A 25,059-nucleotide genomic window follows, 5' to 3' on the forward strand; every position below is an offset into this window, starting at 1 on the left:
TGAACAACTTTCGAGTGACAATTTACTAGAGAGATGCGTCGGTGGATTTACGCAAAATGTTAATGAGAATATGAACAATCTGACTTGGCGCATAGTGCCAAAAGTACAGCACAGCGGTGCACACATTGTGCAAATTCCTTCCAATATTGCTGCATGCACTTTTAATGAAGGTGCTGTCGCATATTTATTAATAATGCATGCATTAGAAATCAATATTGGTCGCAATTGTGCCGGATATCAAGACCGAGCGCGCATGGATGTGGCCGAAGTGCGAGAGCAGGAGGCGACGCGCGAAGGAAGAATTGCTCGCCATCAACAGAAGTCTTCGTGTAGCGATGCTGCTACTGATGTGGAAGGTACTTCATGTGGCTCCGGAATTGCCGACTAGAGGTAAATTGTAAAATTCTGCTGCTAACGATAGTTGAACTAAACTTGAAACTTTAAACGCGTTTTTCTCGAAACACGGTTTTCAAAGACGGTGGACACGATATCTCAAAAACCAATCGATGGATCGTTCTCAAATTTTTACATAATACTCTCAGAAGCTCTCTTTTGTCGTTGACAATCTCACTTTTTTCGTCGACCTTCATTAAAAAAAAGAAATAACAGAAGACATATCAGAAAGACGAAAATATTGCGCCCATATTTTTATCTAAATTCTTCGTTAAATATGGCGTCCATATTTCTTTCCCGTCGCAACTTTCTAATGATATATATATGTGTATTTTTATATTGTCAAAAGTCTATAATGACACAAAATTTCATGTAATTTTCACTACCCATTCAGCAGGAATAAAATATCAAAATTTGGTCTGTCTTTCGGCCTTCTAGGTGTATGTAACCCTTTAATCCCGGTTGCTCGCTCCGTGCGAGAAGAAGCTCTCGTTAATCCGCGAGTGTACTCGCGACGCTTCTAAGAGCATCTGACGCACCTCGCTCGTCTCCAGTGTGCGTCGTAAGGAAAGAAAAGGAGAAGAGACCTGATATCTCGGCCGTTTATTCTCACTCGCTCTCTCTCTCTCTCTCTCTCTCTCTCTCTCTCTCTCTCTCTCTCTCTCTCTCTCTCTCTCTCTCTCTCTCTTCATCGGCCGGAAAAGCTTTTACACCTTACCACTTAAAACTCTACGGTGCGTAAAGCGCGTGAGGAAAAATGACGCTTGCGTACGTGAGAGACGGTGCGGCAAATTCATCAAGATCGCGAGCTGTAGTTGCGTATCAACAATATTAATATTAATACAAGTGCAAGCGGAAGTGCACTTGAGCAAGTGATTTTTGGGAGAAAGAAGGCAACGACACACGCGATATATACTGCGATCGCCGTCGGCCGCGACAATGCTCGATTTTCTGTCTGTTTCTTCCTCCCGCGATTCCGACGGCAGGGAATTCCGAATTGAACGATGCCCCGCGCGGCCATTTGTTTTTTTCCGAATTCGACCGAGCGAACGTGTTCTCCGAGCGTGTCTATCGATTGACGTCAGGTCATTGAAATTTTAGCCGCAAGCTGGCAAGATATAATAACATTTAAGCGCGCCACCGTGACTATCCGTTGTCGCGATAACGCCACGTCTCTTTGATTAATCAGCCATTCTTATCGCGCGCGCGCGCGAACAGCACGGCTGTGCGATTTCCGAGGTACAAACGCGTTCGCGCGAGCCAACGAACGAACGAACGAACGAACGAACAAACGTCAGCGTGTGTCGCGAAATGCCAAAAGCGGCGAGATTCGTCGCGGCTCGACGCAAGAGAGGAAGAGATAGAGCCGCTCGTTTTTCCTACCACGCAGTTTTTTTGTTTTTGCTTCTCTTTCTCTCTCAGCACCCCCGTGACAAACGGCGATCACTATTCCGGGCATTGATCATCCCCCCGCCGTACGGAGGAACGCTTACCGGGACAGATGCATGAACGTCGTATTTTACAGCATCCGATATTGTTCGTACGTCGCGCCGACACCGACGGAAGCTTTCACAGAGAGCGGCACAATTGTTTGGACATGAAACGGTCTATTCAGGGGGAACGAACGCGGCGGAATCGAGCGACGAAAACTCGATAACTAGGACGATAACTCCGAAGCCCATTTACCATGTAGTCGGCTCGTGCCAGTTTCGTCCGACTCTCGCGTAGCGAGGCGAGATCTCCGGGACTCCGCCGACACGCCGCGGACGCCCGGTCGTGCGTTAATTAGCGTTGTTAACTCGCGAACGCCCATTCGTCGCCGATAAGCTGGCCATAGCCAGTGCGCGCGAGCTGTTCCCGCGCGAATGATGGACTGTTTGACGATCAAATGTTTCCCGACGAGGACTCAATCGCGCGAGCGCGTTCGTTCATACTACTGTGATCAAAAAATAAGGTGAATTTGTTTATAAAATGAAAAATCTTTATTTATTCTTCCAAATCAATTGCATCGCCTTCAAGGTACTCCCCGTCCGACACAATGCACTTATGCCAAGGTTTTTCCAATCCTCGAAACAGTCAGAGAAGTCTTTTTCCGGGATGGCCTTCAATACTTTCTTCGATTCGGAGGCTTTTATCTCCTCAATCGAGTCGAAACGGTGTCCCCGGAGCGGTCTTTTGAGTTTGTTGAACAGCCAGAAGTCGCATGGTGCTAAATCAGGCGAATACGGTGATTGTGGAACGATATGGGTCGAATTTTTGGCGAAATGTTCTCGAAGAACCAATGCAGTGTGCGACGGTGCATTATCGTGGTGCAAAAACCAAGAATTGTCTGCCCATAATTCTGGCCTCTTGAGGCGAATAGCTTCACGCAAACGACGCATAACACTCAAATAATATTCCTTGTTAACAGTTTGATTTCCTTGACGTGGCTTTCATCGGTAGATGTTGATGGTCGTCCGGGGCGCTGTTCGTCTTGAACTCGTTCTCGGCCTTCTTTGAAATCTTTGTACCACTTGTAAACATTTTTTTGCGACATAGCCTTATCACCTTCCGGCCTTCTGCAACATCCTCAACGTTTCCGCGGCAGAATATTCATTCGGCAAACAAAATTTCATGCAAATTCTTTGCTCAACAAAATCAGACATAGTAAAAATCGAAAAACTCACTTTTGGTATGTTTACAAAAACACGTATAGCTCTGCAGCAATTGAATATATTGACATGAAACTCTGCATAGATGTCAAAGACAGTGCTACCAACCCACCAAAAAATAATTTCATGATTTTATGGTACCCGCGAAGTTTAAATGAAAAATTCACCTTATTTTTTTATCACAATAGTAGTTCCCCTCGTGCGCAACGCGTGACCGGCACTTATGTAACAAGTCGCCGTGTAACTGAACGCAGCGGAGAGAAAAAATCTGAATTTTATTCTTTTCACGTTAATCGCGCTTGCACACAGATTGGAGTCCACGGACGGAGAAGAGAAACGCGATGAGTGCTGAAATTCCGTGATATTTTCTTCCTCCGACAATCGGCTGCTGCGCACAGTTTCCCCGCGCCGATTCAGATAAGCTGGTACATGATGTAAGAATACAAGGTTGCATTCCGTATATGCGCGCATTTATCTATAGTTTATGTCACGTGTACTATAAAAAATGCTCGCATATGCGTGAAACGGAACGCACCCCAAGGTGCATCATTCCCGAGGATGCGCAGTGGTTGACCAATCAGCGATTGTCTCCAAATTCCTGTAGGTTGGGTAACAATTTTTTGTGTCAACCTTAGTGATAGTCTAACAAGTGTCAGTCACTGGAGATACGCACAGAATACGGTCAGAATTATTTTGTGTTCGAGCCGTTGAATGAAGTGAAGAGAAGTGTTTGAGGTATAAATCTATTTAATTGAATATTACATAAATTATAAAAAATGCGTGTGTCTATGTGTATATCAATTAACCGTGTAAGTACGAAAAATTACTTTAAACCTAAGCACGAACATATATACGCCTGAAAAATATTTTATTGAAGATATTGCGCAGAATAATATATTAAAGCAAAAAGCTAAGAAACTTAATAAAATTTGTAATAAAGGGAACGAATTTATCTAATAAAATACTATGTTATATACAATAAGTTTATTCTTAATATCTTCATCATTTTTATACACTCACCTTTTTCTGATTACTTTTGTATAATTAATTACACGGCATTTTAGACCAATATTTATGGTCTAACTTTCATATACTACATTTGAATCTCGCGCAACTTTCAGGGGCAAAATTTCACTGCTTGTTCCATATTCGGCAGCCATTATGCGCAATGATACACCTTGGCTGCGTTCGGAAACGTCACTCGTATACCCTCTCTCTCTCTCTCTCCTTTTTATCTCATTTTTATGTCTCTCTCACCCCAACGCAGCAAATGTACCCGAGTGACGTTTCCGAACGCAGCCCTTATATTCTTACATCATAAGCTGGTACGTTGGAAAATTTCAAATATTGGCAGGCGGCCAGGAATCGCACACGCTGATAGCGCGGTACCGTGTAAAATTACGGCGCCGAAATAACCATGTACAAATACGCGCGTCCAAAAGACGAAGGCGAGCGAGCGATTTTACGTGCGAGCGATTTTACGTGTGAGGTCGTTCTCAGCTTCTCGCTTGGGATCGCCTTGCCCGCTTTTCGTTTTTCGCCCCGGATTTGCAGCAATTTCCGCCGGCCGTAAAGTTAACGGAGGCAACGGGAAGAAAAAAAACAATTCGGTTCGCGAAACGCGTTTCCATCGGAACTGCAGCATTTGCCTGATTAGAAACACCGAACGAACGAGCGAACGAACGGCCGGACGAACAAACGAACGAGTGGGAATTGAAATTCCTCCTTTTGATCGATAGGTAGGCGAAGAGGTAGGGTCGCTCGCTCTGGCCAGAATCCTCGAAAAACGTACGATGCAATCGTTTGAATACAAGAGATATTTCGCGCGACACCCGACTGATCATTTGGTTAACCTTTTCGCTGCGGCGCACTTTCGGAACGAACCATCGATACAGACGGCGCGATATTCACATGTCAGTCTCTGCGGCTGGTTGTCCACTGACTACTGATACCAAAACAGTATTTGGAGATTTGATACTATTCTTAGGGGTTGAAAAAATAAATAATTGCAAATAAATTAAAAATATCCAGTATTTGATCTATTTTAAGTGGTTTTCTAAGCTATTTTTAATTTACTTAATTTGCACATTCCTTCAATAATAATTCGTGAAAAGAATGCAAAATTGATAATGAGGAACAAATTTATTTTGACAATTTTAACACAATGAGAACAAAGACATAAACAAATAGAGATAGTAGAAATAATTTAATAATTAATTTGTGAGTGATATATTCTAAGACAGTTAAAATGTTACAAGTAAGAAAAACGTAGATGGCGTATATTTACGGCTTTCGTATATATTGATAGACTTGTGAGAGCGTATAGATACGCCTTTCGTGTATACGGACCGACTTGTGAGGGTGTATATATACGCCTTTAGCAGGGAATAGGGTTAAATAAAAGAGATCTGAAAAGTAAGAAGAACATTAGACAAGAAGAAATTGAAAAGTCTGTCCAATTAGCTTTGTCTATAGCGCGTTCTGTGTGATTCTAAGCGCGTGACGAAGGGCTGTGCGAGATGATGAAAAGAAGATATTGCTTCAGCAAACATTTGCATCACAAAGCAGCCGGTCCCGAGGTCTTACCGATAAGAATCCACGAAAGCGCGCTTTTCGGTCTGTATTATAGTCTTCGTTCAGCCGCTCCCTTGGCCGTCCCTCGCGACCGACGGATTAATCCCGATCGATGAAATCCTGCCCAACGTTCATCGGGCGATTTTATCGATTAACCGCGTGCGTGCGCTCTTCTCTCCCGAATTTTACGTCTTCGTATCGTGACTCGGTCATGGTACAAAGACATAAAATTCAGGAGCACTTGGTACCGATCCAAAGCAGAAGCGAGGACAATAATTCGCCGTTGAACGCAGTTCTCGTCGCGCCGCGCCCGCGAGAAAAAATATCGTTCTCCGATTCACCTGACACCAGAAAAAAGAAGAAAAAAACGACAAATTATCACATTCTCAAGCGAACTGGCGATACCTTTTTTCCAGCCTCTCACGGATTTCAGTCAATCTTCGACGATGGTGGGTAACCGCAGGGTGAAGCTCGCGGCGAGCAATGAAACCACTACCACGTCCATGATCAACAGCGGCATTACCAGTGGGAGCGACAACAACATCGTCTCCACTGTAAAGCCGACCACTCAGCAAGTAAGCTCACTCTCTCTCTCTCTCTCTCTCTCTCTCTCTCTACCTCTCTATTTTCATCTCCGTCTCTCCCTTTCTCTCGCATCGCGCATCCTCGTTTTCATACGTCGACGACGCGTATCATCGACGGCTCGGTCGCGCGACGTCTCGCGGCCTCGGAAGAGTAGCAGTCTATCTCGCGACGCGCGACTCCTCCGCAAAATGTCGACGCGCCGCGCTCGGTATCTCTCGCACGCGTCATTGAACGGCCGCACGAGCAAGAGAGAAGTCGCGCGCCGGCCACATTGTACGATCACGGGCGGTGGTAAAAGACGGGGGAAAAATAATACGGAACAAGACGGACGACGTGTGGCTCGACGAGCGTGCACGTCGCGTACGTATCGGTATGCACGCGGCGGCGGCGATACATATGGCGCAATAACGGGAGACTCGCTGCTTCATTGGCGTCTTCGCGGTGCCAGGCGATCTGAATCGCGATCTGTCTGAGAGAAGGTGTGCGTCTCTCTTTCTTTCCTGTTCTCTCTTCCCCTCTCCCTCTTATCTCGATCTTGCACACACGACATCGATTTTGTACGATCGGGAACGAAAGCGTATTATTTCGACGTGTGCGTTGAGAGCGAGTGTGTTTTCACGCGACTCTCCTTCTTATCGCATTAACTTCAACGAGGACCGGCTTTGCTTCAATTGCGGCGAGCCTAAGATAGCCGTGCGAATTTTCCCTTCACAGTCACGGTAACAGTAAATTTGAGCCGGAGAACTCCGATTTGATATGTTTCTTCCTCGAGAAGAAACACGGGATTTCCCGTCCGCAATTTTTCGAAAACATTCCTCTTGATCCTCAGCTTCGAAGATTCGATCGCGAATGTTCCATCGAGCGCTGCGATATATTTCTTATTCATCGTTTCGCAGAGCTTCCGGAAGCGCCGGATGCGCTTAAGTGCGCGAGCGGGTGGATCACACGAAGACGCTCTCGTGAACGTATAAGGGCGACGCGAACGTGGCTCACATTCGTGCGTTAATGACGCGTGTGTGTATTTGCGCATACGAGGCACCGACCGACGCGCGGGCTTAACTGACATATAAATAGCGCGTTTAAAGAGAGCCGCTAGAACTCTCTCGCGAGCCCATCAGGAAGGCGCGAGTCGCTTTCCGAGGAGGATCGCGCGGCTGGAGCGAGCGAGCGAGCGAGCGAGCTATCGATCGGGTGATCGGTGACGTCGAGGATCGAGAGGATCGCGCGAGGGGCGAACTGTCCCTTGAGAAGTGCGTGCGACTTGTCTCGCGATCTCTTTTCTTTCTTTTTCTTTTATTCCGACCGGATAACTGGTGAACTGTGTGAAGTGCAAAATAAGCCGCGTCGACAATGACACGTGCAGCTCGTCGATAGGTCGACGATGTCTCCGCGTCTCACGAAAGTATTCTTCAAGTTCGAATAACGACAGACAAAGACTCGTGCGATTAAAAAATATATTCAAGGCCTGGGTCGAATTTTGCCAGGGTTGGCAAAAATGGCCAGGGTTGAACATTGACTTGAGCGACGAGCGAGCTAGGACGCGCTTCGAGCCGACGGATCCTCGGTTTTCTTTCCTTTGGATTTTTTCAAAGTTTCCTCCAGCCTAGACGGCCTCTTCCCCCGCCGAGACTAATTGCGAATCCTTTTGTGCGCCCGGCAGAAAGTTCGACGGATCCTCGAGGAGCAGGCCAGGTGGCAAGAAAACGGACCACGCAGACGCGTAAAGTGCACGTCGGGCACCGCTGCTTGCTGCGTGGTTAACAACTACAGCATCGTCGCGTCTAGAGGCGAACTCGCTCGAAATAACCGCGCCGCGAGTGAAACGACGACCAACGTCACCAGCAAAAAACGGACGTCAGCAGCGATCGTCAACGGGAGGATCCACTCCAAGGAGGAGACTGCTCGCTGCGGCATCCTCGCCGAAGAGAGCCGGAAGGCGAAGGACGCGTCCAAGGAGACGACCACGTCGACGACTGGCACGAGGTCGGGCGTCTCGCGCGGCATTCACCGCGGAATAATCAAGTCCGCGTCCGTGCCGAAGGACTTGAAGGAAGGTACGTCGCGCGTGATTCTCCTTCTTAGCGACTCGCGAGGCTCGCAGGGTCGTCTTCCGCAGAGGACGAATTCCGTTTCGTTCTCCGGCTGAAAGACGAAAGTTTCGACTCTTTTTCTTGCTCTCCTGACGAAATGCGACCGATTTTCTTTGGCCGACCCCGAACTTTGGCCTCGGGCGAACTCTCGCGCCCGTGAAATCCGATCATCTTGCACGACGACCCGTGGAGTTCCCGTTGCTGTTCAGTAAATTCGCGGCTCGATCTTCCCTTGCCGACCACGCGGCCAAGTATAGCCGGCCTTTCTTCTTCCCCGCGTTCTATCCCGGTGGGAGCTGTCGCTGGGAGTTAACCTGTAATTAGTTGTTTACCGTCCCAAATACGCGGCATTTTGCCACGCGATTACCTCCGATGGAGAATTTTCTGTACCATTTATATACGATTACGCTCGGCCGTAGGTAGATAGGACCGACGATGACGTGCGTGAGTGATATTTTGTTCTTTCGTGACTCGTCCCGTCGGAGTCGCCGCTAACGAGAAAGCGGCGGTAACGTAACGGAAACTCGCTCACGGCTCTCTTAATCATGATTTGCAAGGAAGGCGGATCACACACATATTTTTCACCCGTTTTTCTCTCATTGTTCCCTCGTCGGAGAAAGTGCACGTGTGCCCGTATCACCAAATTAAGAAGAATTAAATCAACATCGGGAGGAGCGTCGCGTTCTGTCCCCGAAATCACGCATTGAGACAGAGGGAGGGAGAGAGAGAGAGAGAGAGAGAGAGAGAGAGAGAGAGAGAGAGAGAGCAAGAGTCGCGTTTCGCGACTTCCCGGCAAAAGGGCAACGGCGACTCCGCGATTTGCGCGATTTACGCGATTACTGGCTCGTGCCAGCATTCGCTCCCATTTCTGTCCCGGATTTCAATTTCTACCGGTAACGAAAGCCGAACACGCGTCGCGCACGTCATGGTCTCGCGGCGCCGGCTGTGTTCCTCGAGGCTGTAACAAAACCGGCTGGAAATTAGCCTTTTGATTTGCATTCGTGTGCATCGCGGGGTGCACACGCGAATCCCGACGTCGTGCCGCCGGGGCTCACGCAATCCGCGCGCGCGCGCGCGAATCATTCTTCTCGCTCGTTTCGGTACTTTTATCATCGCGCGCGCAAACAACGCGACGCGCAGCATCCGCGTGTCGCCGGCCGGACGGACACGTCGTCGTCGTCGTCGTCGTCGTCGTCTATTTAAGCGTGCGACCGGCGTCGCGCGCGCGAGGCGGGGCGAGAAATGACACCGGCCAAATATAGCGAGAGTTCGTTCGGCCGAGCGTTCGCCACTCACACTCTCGGGTCTTCCAGCGCGGGAGAGAACGTTGCAGCGGGTGCCGAAGGACGGGATTCTCAAGAGGTCTTCCGCCTTCTTGGCGAGCCTAGCGCATCCCTCCAGCAAGCGACTCGCCGAGCGCAACTCGCCGGATTCGGACGACGACGCGGCCAGGTTCCTTCGGCCGTCCGACAACGGCTACCAGCTCGCACGCGCCTCGTCGTCGAAGCACACCGGCCTCAAGAGTTACCTCTCGATCTTGTCGAGCGGCGACAGCAACGCGAAACTGTGCGCACTGCAGCGCTCGCCCAGCGTGCGGACGCTGTCGACCAGCTGGAAGAAGGGCGCCGTGGGCGTGAAGAAATCGGTCTCTTTCAGCTCCGACACCAGCTTCCAGGAGAAACGCGCGCCCTACCGGAAGCAGTCTGCCGTTCATGAGGCCATGATCTATCGCAAAGGTGTGCTTCAAGGTGAGTCTCTTTGATGAGCTCGCTGATTCCGTTCCTCCTCCTCGAGTTCTCGAGTTTCTCGACCACGCATCTCACTTTCCACTTTATAAAACTAACATTCGGCTCGACAAATATGTTTCTTCAGATGTGTTTTCTTCTCGAAGAAATCAAGATCGCTCTTGACAACAACAAGTCGATCGACTTTCTCTCAGCGTCTCAGCGGATACAGTTTTTATTTATTTTTTTAATAAAGTCGGTCGAACTGAACATCGGCCGGAACGTTTACCTTGGCCGGTAAAGTAAGTTCTTTTTTATCATAAAGATCGGTCGCGAACAGAATCGACTACTCTCTTTCGTTGAAGGTCAGTTCTTCAGCGAAGCCATTGGTGCGCTTCTGCTGACGTTAGCGTGGATCGGTAATCGGATTAACTGCCGCGTGGAGTTAATTAATACGCGGCCAATATGATCGCTGTTGACTCGGGGATTCCGAATTTTCCACCTGTACTCGTGTTGCGCTTATCAACGTCGAGGAATTGATCCCGCGACGCGTGACTTCGAGCCACGACAAAACCGGCGCCAGCTGATAAGAGCTGATAAGAGATTTGAGTCTCGATAAACGTTCGTTGCATTCCACGTCGGCGCACCTTATCGAGACCGAGACAAACGATCGCGGCAGATCGCGCTCACCGGCGCGCACGAGAGAGACAAAGGTAGACGAAGAGATCCGTGCCGTGAAATAAACAATCCCAAATAATTCAAGGACGCGGGAGCCGCGCTAATTACGCGCTACCGGGACCGCGTGCGATTTAGGATAATACATAGATGCCGATTCTGAGCGGCAGCGGCGGCTGCGTCGTATAAAACAGGATTATTATTCAGCGGTGAATTACCCTCTGCAGGCTTGGAACCGATGCAGTTAGACCAGTTCACCAGTTTGCGCGAGTAACTCGATAAGGCTTACCTCGCGCTCGCGTACGCGGCGGATTTAGCCGCCGAGGCATTAAGGTAATATTAACGAAGCCATCGTAAATCTTGCAGACTGCGCATACGAAGAAACGACTAAAGCGAAAGTATCATCCTCGTGGAAGACACCCTCCGTGGGCCCTATGGCCCTTCTGATGGCCGCCAAAGAGGCGAACAACATGGGTCTCAAGGAAATCATAGGGCACATCCGGAATGTAGGACTCAAGGGCATAGACATCAACACGGTCGACAGGAACGGCAGGGTGAGCGGAGATTTTCTCATTGATCCAATTAGTTCGTTAATTGGCCGTCGCGTCCCATAATGCAATTGACGGTATTACCCTGTGACGCCCTTTGTGTCGTCGATCCTGCCGTCGCGCGCGCGCGCGACCCGGGGAAGTGGAAAAGTTGCGAATCTCGCATCAAACTTGGTAGGAGGGAGTCGGAGGGAGATAATACGCGAGGGGAAGATTTATCCGGTGATTTGCACTAGAAAACGACGTCTGTCGCTGTAATCGCATTGTGAAATAATCGCGGGCGTTGGGAAAATCGCTTTCGCTACAAGTGACGAAGCAATAATAACCTTGCAACTTTCGTTATCGCTTTTCTTCTGAGTGACGAAAAGAAAGAAAAAAAAAATACAGTTCTGCGCCGACGATGTGATTTCAGCGAGATTAAACATAACTTTTCTCTCAATGCAACGAGACCATTTGAGATCTGTGCAACGAAGTTGGCAACGATCTGCAAACTGCCCTCAGAACAGATCGAATCGATCGTTCGCTCGGAATTCTCCCGCGAAACTGAATCAAACGGCGCGGCTTCAAACGAGTCTAGCGGATTGGAAAGGCCGGCGGTCCGTAATTAACGGGCGCGAATCGCGATCGATGAGAGCGCAATTAGGGTCGCGCGCGCGAGTCGAACGCGACAACGGAAAACAAATTTCGCCGTCGAACGGGTCTATTTTTAAGTCGCCCCCGGGATTCCGGCGATATGTCCGTCGATGAGCAGCGAGTCTCGCTCTTCCAAACGATCTGTCTCGCGGGTTGTTTCACCCTCCAAACCTTGAAATACACCCATAAAAAAAATGCGCATATAATATTTTTTGTTGCTCTAAAACATATCCAAAGCCCATGAAAATCGGCGAGGGACAGTTCCGACCCTTTCCTTGTAAGAAGAACAAAAACACGAAAACAATCACGCGATCGTGATCAATAATCTCCGGTTTTTCTGTAGATGCTTTTTCTTTTTACATCCCCTCCTTCATCTCGGAAAATCCTTGAATCGCGACCTAAAGATAATGCGTTTTGTTTCGTGCTGCTTCGCACCGCGGTACACCTCGATCAGATAATCGGCGCAATTAGCACGATGCCCGGGCAACTTTTCTAATTGCTGACGAAACTCCCGTACAATTAATCGGACTGCTTTCCGGCTGTTGCCGGAGTTGCTCAGGTTGGCGCGCGAATTCAGCGGAGAATCGATGCGAGAATTCGAGCGCGTTTTGTGCTTGTCGTCGTCGTCGTCGTCGTTATCGTGGTGATTTTCCGACTCGACGCGACGCGATTCGACATAAAAATTCCACGCTTCCGACGGAGGTTTCATTAGTGCCCCCCACATGCACGAGGCCCCCGTTGCACACCGCCCGATGGAAAAATACCCAATTGTCCGCGCGCGTCGCTCGACCCTGTCGCCGCTTCTGTGGCAAACCGCGCGTAAAATCGCGCCCCGAGAGAGATGTAAGATTACTTGTACTTCGAGGGCAAAAGCGAGGCGATAAAGTAAAAATTGGCAGGATATATTTCATAACAAGTGTAAAAGGTCGTTCTCCTCGTTAAGAATTTCGTTTACGATCAATATTTACAAGCTTGCGATCCTAAGGAGGGGGAATTACATGCGGCAGATAGGTTTCCCCCCTTAAGGGGACTGGAGGGTCAGATTGCTGAAAAATCGTGCTTGTTCTTGATAATATTTTGTGACGAACTGAATAAATGTGCAAGAATGAAAATTTTAGGTATATATTTACACAACATATGAAGAGTAGAAAAATTTTGTTTATTAACAAATATCCATATAAATATACGATATATATAGCTGAAATATACTCTCCTTTTTTTTTCAAGTTGTCATTTTTGCAGTAATATCTCGGCTCTCGATGGTCCGATCGGAGCCAATTTTAGCTAGAAATCTTGAGGAGGCTTATCATTATCCGGTGAACCACTACGAAAAAAAATCGAACAAAATTAACAAAATGGCAGCTATTATTAGGAAAACATCCCAATTTTTCAATCCTTTTACAATAAAAAAAATTAATATCTCGAAATGAAATATTTTGACGTAATTGTCCATGGTTCATCTGAGAGCCAGATGAACAAATATTATTGCTTTAAAATTTCAAATACGATACGAAGCTCAGTTTCGGAGAAATCATTGCAAAAAGTTGAACAAATTTCAAGAAAAACGCGTTTAAAATTTAGGTGGACGTATATTTATATGACGAGTATTTGTTAATAAACAAAATTTTTCTACTCTTCATATGTTATATAAATATATCTAAAATCTTCATTCTTGCACATTTATTCAATTCATCACAAAATATTATCGAAAACAAGTACGATTTTTCACTAATCTGACTCTCCAGTCCCCTTAACTTGAAAAAGCTGCCGAATATCGCGAGGGAATTTAGGAGAGGCTTCGCTCTGAAAGAGGCGCAAGAGAAGAGGCGACAAATAACGCAGCCAAGCGACGAAAATCGTAGACAAACGACGTGTCGCGACGACTTGATTGCAATTTGCGTTGTTTCGGCCGATGCTCTCGACGCGAAAAGTTTGCCACGTCTCGTGGCAACAACACGACGACGACGGTGCGACGACTCGGGTTCATCACCGTCGAACGTGGCGGCTGCTCACATTCGAGGACAAGGCCGAGACGATTCCTCGCGAGGGACGCCGTATGTCTCTCGCATTTTGTTCAGGTTTTTCCTACTTTACGTCTCAGGAAATTCTCCCCGAGACCGTCGCGCGTTCCTCACGTTCCCTCGCATCTCGGGATCAGGTCGAAGGCTCGTGATCTCGCACAATCCGCGTGCGGAGACTTTTCCTCGGAGCTGACCGCATTCCGCGTGCAACCGCGTGCGAATCGTACGCGCTAAATTAAAGTCGGATCCTTCGCCTTCGTCCGAGCGCTTCCCGTCGTGTTTAGAACGCGAGCGGCCTTCGCGGAGTCGCCGTGGCGGACTCGCATTAAGGTCGGGGACCCTGGGAAGCGTGTAGGTGTCCCGGTTAATTGTGACGGCCGCTTCTAAGGTCGCGCGCATGGACCGGAAAGAACGAGCGCGCGGAATCGCGGCGCGTCGCTCGCAACTTACCGCTCGCGATCGATCGCTGTCATGCACGCACGCACGCACGCACGCAGTACGTATCGCATAAAGCGGACAGTTGCGTGTTGACCCTGAAACAAAAACACGTCTGTCGCCGATGCAGATTTCTCAATTGCTCAATACTTTTCCGCCGTATGAAAATTCGTGGTTATTGCTGAGAATATAAATAATACATTGGTGTAAACAGGAAATTGATATTGTCAACCATTTTTTCCGTAAAAAATTCCGTGAAAACGATATTTTTTGGCGCTCCAAACCGCGATTAGTAACCTTAAGCGGATCATCGACGGTGACTCAAGTAGGCTGCAAAGGATCCGCGCGAGGTCAGAACGTGCGCCGCGACTTACCGGGAGCCGCTCTAAGACGCCGACATTTAGACAGATCAGTCGTTATTAATGACGGATACCTTGATGTCGCAGTTGTGTCACCTTGGACATTGTCCGTAGCGAAATATCTCTCGCTCAAAACGAAAGTGAAATTCTGCCTGGAGCAATCGTGGAGGTACTGTTATCCAGAGCCATAAGAACGAATGTAACACTCAGAGTGGATTCTCAATGCGAGTTTCAATCGATCGGACGTTCCGATAACGCTGGAGAATATATCCGATTCATTCTTCAGCGTCGACTGTTTCAATTGCAACTTCGAGCATGTAGTTTAGAGTTTCAAAAATATTCATTCGATCATTCAAGCTGGATGATTCTCTCCACACTGAAATTCGAGCGTCTCGGTTCGGTTCAATTTTACTCGAAGACTTCTCGAGAGTACGGAGCCCGACCTAAATATTTACCGCTCCGAAAACCGACAAAATATTTACGAGCGGCTGAGACGCAATTTCAATCTCACCCTGAATTAGGCAGCGCGATCAGAGAATAAACAGAGAATCAACAGAGAGTAAAAGCACGCGACAGGAGGCGTTGAAAAATCTCATTGTGACGCCGCCGTCGTCGCCGCCGCGCCGCCGACGGACCGGCGAGAGCTCGCGCAGTTTCGTTTGTAACGAACGAAATAGAACTCGCGTGTTTGTCGATTCTCGTTTACGAGCGGCGTGCGAACGTTGTTCCAGAGGCAAATGCGTCTTCTTCTTCTTCTCCCGAGCATTTGTTAGCACAGCCAGTGTTTTAACATCTGTTTGCATACTGGCGCGCACTGGCTGACGCAAGTAAAGCAATAACGTGCCGGCGTCAATAGCCACTTAATAAATTGATTCTTAACGGATAGCCCATTGTGCGTCTCGTCCCGCTCTCGTCGTCGTCGTCGTCGTCGTCGTCGTCGAGCAAGTCGGCGGACAATAGCGGCAAGACTCACCTACGGGGGAGGGGAGGGGCGGGGGGCACGTGTCTCCGTCCTGAATGTAAAACGCGATTCTCACGTCGTTTTCAACATAGTCGCGCTCGCGCGCCCGTCAGTCGAGCGCACGACGGGTGAATAGCGCGAGAAGGTGCGTCCGCGATTAAATTACACCGCGGAGCGCGTGAAAAACACGCTGCAGCGGCTCGACGTCAGAGCAGCGATCTCTCGTCTGTCTCTCGTCGATCGGAAAAGCGAGTCGAGTCATTGGGAAAGAGTCGCTGGAGAAATGAATGAAGCGAACGCCCAACGCCCGATATTCCCCGACGGCGCCGAGTTCACGCGCCGCGACGCGGTCGCTTTAATTCATCAATTGATTCATTCATATAACGTCGTGGAGTCGCGCGGCTCTTTTTTTCGTGTCACGGTCAAAGAGAGAAGGACAATTTGGCGCGATCCGCCAAACGCGGATCCGAGCGAGCCGAGCAGTGAATAACATGCTTTGTTCGCAAAGCTCGAGCTTACGTAACGACAAGCATGCTGCTGTCGGTCTCGTCGGTCCAGCCGACCGAAATCCGTGATTATTTGTTTCCGACTTGCAGACGGCCATAAGCCACATAGCTGGGAACGGCACGCCGATGATATTGGGGATGGCGCTTTCTCTCGATGGCGTGGACCCCAATCTGCCCGACAACGAGGGTAACACACCGCTTCATTTCGCCGCCCAAGCTGGTGAGTGTGATTGTGTTATGAGTAATATGTATTACGAATAATATATATTATATATCGTGTAGCCACGTGGGACGAGCCGACGTGCCATCGACAACACGCGCGCACAACGATACGCATAATATCGCGAAACGTGCCGACCATGCAGCGAGGATTAATCGGGCTCGTTCGGGCTCATAATCTATAAGCATCTATAGCGCTCCGAGCCGCGATTTCGATTCTACATTATTAAGCCTGCCTGCGCATTCCGTCGAATTTGGATTTCTCTTCTGGCGTGGATTTCTAGCGTGTTTCGAATTTAAGCTCCAGACTCTCCTCGCGCACACGGGCAGGTTATTACGGCTTTCTTTTCGTATTATTATTTTCTCTTCAATCTTATTACATATTTCTTAGTATCCCTTGCTGAGAGATGTGGTGACTTTTTGAACAGACAAAAGACTTTTTAAACTTCAGTTGTATCTTGTAATATAAATGGCACATATTAGAACGGAATGTATCGATATGTTCCTCGGCTATACTCGGCATGTTGCAGAGATTAATTCGATGCAAAACATAAAGCGGTAAAAAACGGGAGTAGTAGTTGCTCGCTCGCATAGGGAAGATGGCAAGAATAAGGGAAGATTCATACTTGGAAAAAAGCGGAAAGCAGAAAAACAGAAACTAATCAGAACTCGCGCTAATAATCTGTTTCTCTCTTGAGAACGAGAGAGAGAGAGAGAGAGACTACCAGCGCGAATTTTGATTAGTTTCTGCCTTTTTGCTTTCTATTTTTTTCCCAAATGTAAATCTTCCCTTAGGGTATATTCACACCTGGGCAGAAGAGCAAAAAGCAGAAAGACAGCAGCCAATCAGAACTCGCGCTGGTAGTCTATCCTTCTCTTGAGAGAGAGAGAGGGGGGGAGGAGAGAGAGGAGAGAGAGAGAGAGAGAAGAGAAGGATAGACTATCAGCGCCACTTGTAATTGGCACTGCTGTCTTTCTGTTTTCTGCCTTTCCCTCCACGTATGAATCCTCCCTTTGTGTTACATCAATCGACGTTCGAACGCAAGCTGCTACGATTAATCGTTCAAAGGTGAGACATGCGCCGGTTTTCATCCAGAATCTTTTATATTCGTTCAACCGGTTTAGAGCATAACTCACCCTCGTGTTTATCTCTGCTTCTTTTCGGCCGCGCGATCACGTAGGTAGGCGGCCGCACGTGGCTTTGGATTTTAATGAAGGGATTTTATACCCCTCGCGCTAATTGATTCAACGTAGGAATAAACATACAACAATGTCGGGCTAAGTTCGACGTATCTACGAGGAGATATTGATATAACGAACGACAGTGTTAAAATCGGTCTGTCGTACACTTCTTTCGTATTTTTATTTTTTTTCTAACGGAACTTTTCTTTCCTGGTACGTATATTTTTTTCTCCTAATTTATCAGTTTGAGAGATTCGCGAAGAAACGATAGCTCGTAGACATCGTTAAACAGAGACGTTCGAATTTCGATTCGCCGAAACCGACGATCAGTCCCGCGATATTTTTACACGCGCGGAAATAACAAGCGCGCTCGCGCTCGCCCTCGCGGATCCGGCGATAGACGGCCGATAGAAAATGCCGGGAACGCGCGCGATCCTGAGCCTAATGCCAAATCTATCCGCGGACTTTCGCGGCCGACGAAGTTCCCGTCGCGTCACAGGCGCCGAAAATAGCGGGCAACACGCGCGCGTAGCAGCTACGCGATGATGACGCGCGCCGAGAAATGTTCCTCGTGCCAAAACACCGCGCGCGGATTATGAAACACGAGTACGCGGCGCGTACGGTGATGTCAGTTCACAAGTTCCCTCTTGTGTGTTCGCGGACAGGACACGCCGAATGCCTCAACATTCTCCTGCAGAAGTGCCCCGACATCGAGGTGGACGCCAGAAATACCATGGGCCTCACGCCCCTCATGAAGGCCGCCATTCAAGGCAGAATCAATTGTGCGAAGATCCTCCTGTTCGCCGGTGAGTTGAAGCGACCGATTAGATTCGCGGACCAACGCTTCCGTTTCCGCGGCCGATCCTCCTCGCCGCGAACTGATTTTCGCCGAGCGCGATTAGTAAACAAAGTCACAATCGCTGTGAATGTGCAGTGTTATCGATATTAACGTCACTTCTAGCAGTATTGATTCTAGCACCCCGTGTTTCACTTGATATCGGGACTCTGATTAACGGGAATTAATAGAGGGTAATAAAATTTCATAAAATTCCAATGTCAGTTACGAGATTAAACGCTCTCCAAATTCCAAAAAAAAAAAATATCCGAACATCGCATGTAAAGCGCGACTACGCGATATACAGCGTCGACATACAGCGTCACTCGAGAGACACTTCTTCCACACGTCATAAACGTCGTCGCGCCAATTCCCCAGGTGCGAATCCTACGTTACGTGACTACGGTAGGGGCTTGCGGGCCGGGCAGTGGGCGAGGTTTTGCAGCAGGTACGAGTGCGCCGAAATGATCGAGAGATTCACGAGACATCGTCTACTGGAGCAAACGTCCTGCCGGTGGGGCAGCGAGCCCGAATTGGCCATGAAAATGTTGCAGGGCAAGGTACGTGTCGTGACGAACTGATTTCAAGCTACTTCGCGTATTATGAATATTTCTGAGCGGAAGACGTAAAGATCCTACGTAAACTGCACAGGTGACACTGCAACCCACGAGTCGCTTGCCGTCGCCGTCGACGGGACTGAAGTCGAAGATACAGAAGGTCTTCCGCAGCACCTCCAGCTCCGATCACACCTCCTCCCTGGTGCTACAACTCACCAGCGCGACTTTGTGTGCGAGCAGCCTCGCTCTGTCGAAACCCAGTGAGGTGTCATCTGTGGTGAAGAGCTTCCTGCCACCGTTGAGTGTTCCTCAATTGAAGTACTTGAACCAAAGCTTCATTTTAAGCTTCTCTTCTTTTTCTTTATAGCTATCAGTCAAATTGAAGATCGGTTTTTCCACGTAAGATATTACCCGCGATCTCAACTGAAAGCGATTTTCCTGTTTTCTGGAAATCAAACGGGAGATCGATGTTTAAATAGAAAGGACGTTACAATGAGCTTGAAAGGAGAGAAATCAGTCGAGGAATCGCAAACGATCTCCAAAGAAATCTCCGAAATAAAAAAAATACGAATTCTCGGGTTCTCTCGATGCACGATGAATCATTCCTTTTTTTCTTTTTTCACGACTGCGAGAGTGCGCGGAAAAGAATGCGACGAAGAAAAGGCGATTAAGACGGTCTCCCTCTCTTTCTCTCTTTCAGAGTGACGTTGGCCTCACCGCAGGACTTTCGGGAGATATCGGAGCTGTACGGGACTTTCAAGGATGAGATCGAGAGCGCGATAGTAAGGCCATCGCACTGGAAGAAGAAAAGCAAGTAGTCGAGCGCGCCAAGTTTCCGCGACCGCGGCAGCCGTCGTGGCAGCCACATTGTTGTTTGTCCGTCGTCGCTTCGCGTCGACCAACCTCCTCGCGAAAGGAAAGATTACGCAAGTCTCATTGTTTGATATAAGACAGCGCGAGGCTGAAGAGTATTTGTGATTTACGTGATCTATGTGATCTATATGAGATGCGTTTAACCGATGTTCCGTGTTAACCGATATTCCATTCTGTATCTGTAAAACCGATTCGGATGTTCTCTCCCTCCTACTCTTCGTAAGCCGCGCTGGTGCGCGCTGGTTCTTCAAGTACACGTCGTAAGGTCTTCCGTTCTCTTCCTCTCATTCTTCTCTGTTTTCACCTTGCCGACAAATATTAGCGATGCATTTTTCTCTCTTCCCCTGCCCCCTCGCTGTCCATTCGCCTCCCACGGAACACGTATGCGACGATGATAGGGAAGAGACCTTTGGGAGAAACCGATCGCCTCCGATAAATCAGCAACCCCGCAGCCGGCGGGGCCGAAGTGCCGAGTCATGCTTATACGGCCGCTACTCGAGATTGTTTTCGGTGTAAACTTTCGGCGGCCGGCGAAGGCCGGCGGTGTAAACATTCGGGACGGTCGAGTCTTATTTTTAGTTTAGACTCCTAATGGATCGCGAGACGCGGCGCGAGAACGGCAAGACACGAGCGGGAGTTTACGAGAGCTCGAGTTGCGCGGCCGCGCCGCGCTCGAAGGTCACGAGGATCGCAGCAATGGCGCTGGAAGATTCGCCGCCGCCGCACCGCGGCGAATGGGATCTCGAATCAGCTGTGCGGACGCGGATGTCTTTTGAGCGGGAGAATTCGCGCGGAGAACCCTCCGGACTCGAGCCGAAAGGTAGAAGGTAGAGTTGCCAGATGGCCGGGATTTCCGGGATTGTCCCGAAATTTAAGTCTTTTGTCCCGGAAAATCAAAATTTCAACAAAATTATTATCATAATATTCATGTTTTTAACTGGCACTAGAGAGAAATATGAGAGCAATTGTCGGAACTTATAAGGTTAAAAAATTTGACGTGTCACCTCAGAAAACTGATGTTAAGTAAGCCAAAAAATTCAATGTCTAAACTCACCCCTCTATCTTTCACAATTAAGTAAAATTCTCTAACAACCTATTTTTCAACCGTCGCCTAAAAAAAAGTCCCGGAAATAGTCATTTCGCATCTGGCAACCCTAGTCGAAGGTCGAATTTCAGAGACGAGCGGGCCGAGCAAGCGAGTGAGCTGGCTAGCTTGCGCGCGGCTCGCGAGTCTCTCCTCTAACTTAACACGCGTTTTACGTACAAGATTTTATATCGATGTAGTTATTGTCACAGAGATGGTTGTTAAAATAAATGTCTTCTGGATCAATCCTCCCTGTTACGTTATTGATTGTTCACTCCTCTTTGTTTAGTCCTGATTGGCTGGATTATATCGCTGCGAAGTCATACGCCATTTTGTAAATGGAATCCCGGCGACCGAAAGAATATGGGATCAACAGCGGAAATCCGTCACACGTAGTTCATTCTTCGGAACGACGGTTACGACGTTGCCTGCGATTCTTCGCTCGCGATAGGATCTCGTATGCCTGTTGAATCTCCATAAACTTCTCTTGAGCCTGGCGCCTCTCCACCTCCGAGCCCTTAACCTTGTCCGGGTGATTATCCCTGGAGAGACTCCTCCATCGAGCTGTCACTTCAGCCTGCGTCGCCGTTTGCGAAAGGTCCAGAACCTACGGATGATCAAACGTCGTGATGGTTACTTAGTTGCTCTAACGATCGGATTATTATTTAGGTCAAAGCCTTTTTAGGGCTCGGTAAAAATAATTTGACGATTGAAAGAGATTGAAAGAGAAAGAAATCGACGAGTTTAACGAGACTCCGTGAAGGGACGTTTAACAGACCTTGTAAGCGTTTATTTCGCCACGAGGATCCGTAAGATCTACCAGATGCGCCCACGTGGCCCAGAATCCGTCGTGCTTCGCTTGGTTCCACATGACCTCCAAGCTCACCTGCGATGGGCAAACAATGATAACACTCGCGTAACGTACGCGTAACAGGTAAGCAGTCATGCTTTTCAACTTCGTCGCGAACCCACCTTGAGATCCAGCCAAATGGGCGAGGTGAGGAAATGCTGCACCGCTTCCGACAGCTTGATCTCCTCGCCTTCACTGTCAGTGATGACCGCGTTGAAATACAGGTAGCTACCCATCACGGACAAGTAGAGCATGAATGCTAAACCTAGACATGTCGTCCTCTGCATGAGGTTCTTCTTTTTCCTTGGTTTCAGCCGCCATTGCTTGCTGAAGGTGTCGAAGCTGAGGCTCGAGATGATCACCATGAGGAACACCCACACGGTATCATCGCCGATGTAATACAAGGTCGGATACGGCAGGTAAGCGGCGACCAATGCCACCCATAATGAACCCTGTTCTCGGCCGATGTTGCCGACCAGCCAAACACCTTGTGAAAATTCAGCATTGAACGGAATATTCAACAAAAATACGCAACCCCTGCGTAACCCCAAAATTTCCATCTCCTCGATTCGTTATGTTTATCGATACTTTATTAACTGTTGCGACAGCTTTATAACAGAAACAATATTCAATAGGAAAAAGTATCTTGGACGCTATTTTATTTATAAGACATTTATTTACCTAAACGAAGAGAGAAAAACTCTCAGTTTGTAAAATGGAAACGAAATCTCTGGGAAAAAATGATATAAAATACGGCTTGATGCAAAAAGGGCAGCCGGTAAAATTAAAGATGGACTTTCACGATAATTCCGCTTATTCCGCGCCGAATAAGCCAATGTGTTGATCTCGGTTTTTCCACAATATTTTATATTCATAGCGGACAATGTTATAGTGTAAGTATAGTTGTAAGTGTCGTGGCCTTAGCAGCTTATCGTCGGAAGAAACATAACGTATGAAACGACACGCGATAAGAAAATGTAACACGTCATATTAACGAGCGCTCACAATTTTTCCGTTTTCTCTTCCTTGTGCAGCTGGCGATTCTTACCTAGCGCGATCACGGCCGGCGTCAGGATCAGCAGATGCCTGAAATTAATACCATACACTTCGTCCAACGGGATCGCACTCCTGAACAACTCGGCCCACAAGTAGCTGACGGAGGTCTCCGCGACGAACCGCGCTCCGGAAAACGGCGGCTGTAATCAACAAGTTCGCTTTCGTCAGCCGAAGGTCCAAGTCGAGGAAGATTGACGTGTCGCATTTCGACACGTCAATCTTCCTCGCTGACGTTCGGCAATTCCGCCACATTACTCGCGAGCAAACTTCAACAATTCCCCCGGCACCTGAATGGTTTACTAAACATCCTTTTCGGAACGCGCTCGGCGCGCGTTTACCGACGACCGTGAATATTGCGTAACACCTTGAACGTTAATATTTATACAATTTATATCACAGAAGCGTTATCGTTCGCACGAGCAGCGACGAAGACCACAATTACGACCGAAAAGATGTTCATAAAGTAAAATACAGATCTCAAGAGCAGCGAAAGCTCACGTGGAACATTCCACGGCGCGGCGGCTTCAAACTCCACGCGCCGAGTGTTTATTTACCTTGCGATTAGCCCGGACTTTTCGTTTGAAGTCCTCGATAAACGCCGGAGCGTCGTTCGCGTCTGCCACGTACGATGGTATTGCGTAAATATCCCTGAGCCAGCCTAAGCCGATGTAGCCGCCGAATGTGCTCATGTACACGAAAGCCTGGTCGTCTCTGCCGAGGTACACGTGGTGGGCCCCGAACAGCCCGCCGAACAACCACAGCAGGTAGGCCCAGAGCTTGGACTTTTTGCTGCCGGGCTCGCGGGCCTCCATGACCAGCACGTTGGTTTGCTCCGTCATCCTATTCTCCATATTTCGCTTGCCGGGACAACCGGTCACGTACTGTTCATTTTCGAACGAACGTCGAAGGTTGATGTCACACTGCGCGACGCTCACGACGTTTCTTACTCTCGTGGCTCCGCGGAACGTCGCGGAATCACGTGTACGAGGAAGGACACGTGCTCGGCCAAGTTGTTAGCCGCACATTTTTCTTCGTTATGGAGAACTCTTCGCGCTAGTGACTCAGTTTTTCAGCGTTTCTTTCCTTCGGGCTGCGCTCTATCGTGTTGGCCTGACAGTCGCGATTCTACTGCATCGCTCCAACACAGTTCAACGCTCCGGCGGGTAGCGTATAACGGTACGCTTCAGGAGCGTAACGAGCAGGTGCATGTGTGTCCTTCAGGGGGGGTTACATATACCTAGAAGGCCGAAAAACAGAAAACCAAATTTTGACATTTTATTCCTGCTAAATGGGAATTACGTAATATAATATCAATACGCGTAATGGAAATTATATGAAATTTTGTGTGATTATAGACTTATATTTTGACAATATAAATATGTATATACAGGGTGCGCACGGTATTTGAGGACACTCATATATGTGAATGTAATTTCTGGAGAACAATTTTGTTCGTTTCTTTTCTTGTCAGATCATCAATGGAGGACTATAAAATAACGCAAGAAATGAAGAGACATGCAGTTATCGTCGCTATATGCGCGAAACACACCGATTTAGAAATCTCCAATTTTCTCAGTTGCGCCCGATTATTCGTACATAAGGTTCGTCGTGAATTGGAAGCATCAGCTGGCGATGTAGAAACTGTTGCAAAACGCAAAAAACATGAGGAACGTTCGAACACTACTAGAAATACACAATTTGTCCAACAAGTGCGAGAGATCGTTGACGAAAACCCTTCAAAGTCCATGAGGGCCATTGCGAGGGACCTGAATGTCTCTGAGAGCCTAATCCGTCGAGTTGTCCACGAAGACCTCCGCTATACGTCCTATGTTATACGCAGAGGACAGTTTATGTCGGCACAAACTCGGGAACAGAGACTTATCCGAGGAAAACGTCTTTTGAATAAGCTGAAATACCCTGAAGTTCCTAACATGTTGTGGTTTTTTTCTGACGAAAAAAATTTCGACCAAGACCAAGAAATGACAGGTGGTTATGCTCACATCCTACAGAGGTTCCCCGTGTTATGCACACGAAGTTTCCAGCAACTGTCATGGTTTTAGGAGTTGTGAGCAACGAAGGACATGTTATGCCACCCCACTTCTTTCGTCAGGGGCTTCGTCGGGTGAATGCTGCCGCCTACATCGAGGTTTTAGAAACAGTTGTGAAACCCTGGATTGATAGTGTACGTGGGAACAGACCATACATATTCCAGCAAGACTCTGCCCCTTCACACAAAGCCATGACGACA

General features: G+C 48.3%; 2 protein-coding genes across 4 annotated transcripts; one reads left to right on the plus strand and one right to left on the minus strand.

The window, feature by feature from the left end:
- The first annotated feature begins 317 nt into the window (after positions 1–317).
- On the plus strand, positions 318–21,151 carry LOC105186920 (uncharacterized). 3 transcript variants are annotated; one of them, XM_025300309.1, is made up of 10 exons: positions 318–390; positions 6,035–6,193; positions 7,864–8,257; positions 9,607–10,041; positions 11,059–11,246; positions 16,246–16,375; positions 18,222–18,362; positions 18,770–18,951; positions 19,043–19,245; positions 19,649–21,151. In XM_025300309.1, exons 1-10 carry the CDS (start codon positions 364–366, stop codon positions 19,764–19,766), a joined length of 1,977 nt encoding a protein of 658 aa, XP_025156094.1. In that variant the 5' UTR covers positions 318–363; the 3' UTR covers positions 19,767–21,151. The 3 variants fall into 3 exon arrangements, with proteins under 3 accessions (XP_025156094.1, XP_025156093.1, XP_025156092.1); XM_025300308.1 differs by having other exon boundaries at positions 9,607–10,029; positions 19,043–19,266; XM_025300307.1 differs by having other exon boundaries at positions 325–390; positions 19,043–19,266.
- On the minus strand, positions 21,076–23,994 carry wus (TM2 and DnaJ domain-containing protein wurst). The gene is made up of 5 exons (XM_011147441.3): positions 23,366–23,994; positions 22,804–22,951; positions 21,878–22,242; positions 21,684–21,791; positions 21,076–21,512 (listed from the first exon to the last, which is right to left on the minus strand). Exons 1-5 carry the CDS (start codon positions 23,660–23,662, stop codon positions 21,303–21,305), a joined length of 1,128 nt encoding a protein of 375 aa, XP_011145743.1. The 5' UTR covers positions 23,663–23,994; the 3' UTR covers positions 21,076–21,302.
- Positions 23,995–25,059: the final 1,065 nt, after the last annotated feature.

The sequence above is a fragment of the Harpegnathos saltator genome, unplaced genomic scaffold, assembly GCF_003227715.2.
Source record: "Harpegnathos saltator strain DR-91 unplaced genomic scaffold, Hsal_v8.6 scaffold351, whole genome shotgun sequence".
In the NCBI taxonomy this organism is placed as follows: domain Eukaryota; kingdom Metazoa; phylum Arthropoda; class Insecta; order Hymenoptera; family Formicidae; genus Harpegnathos; species Harpegnathos saltator.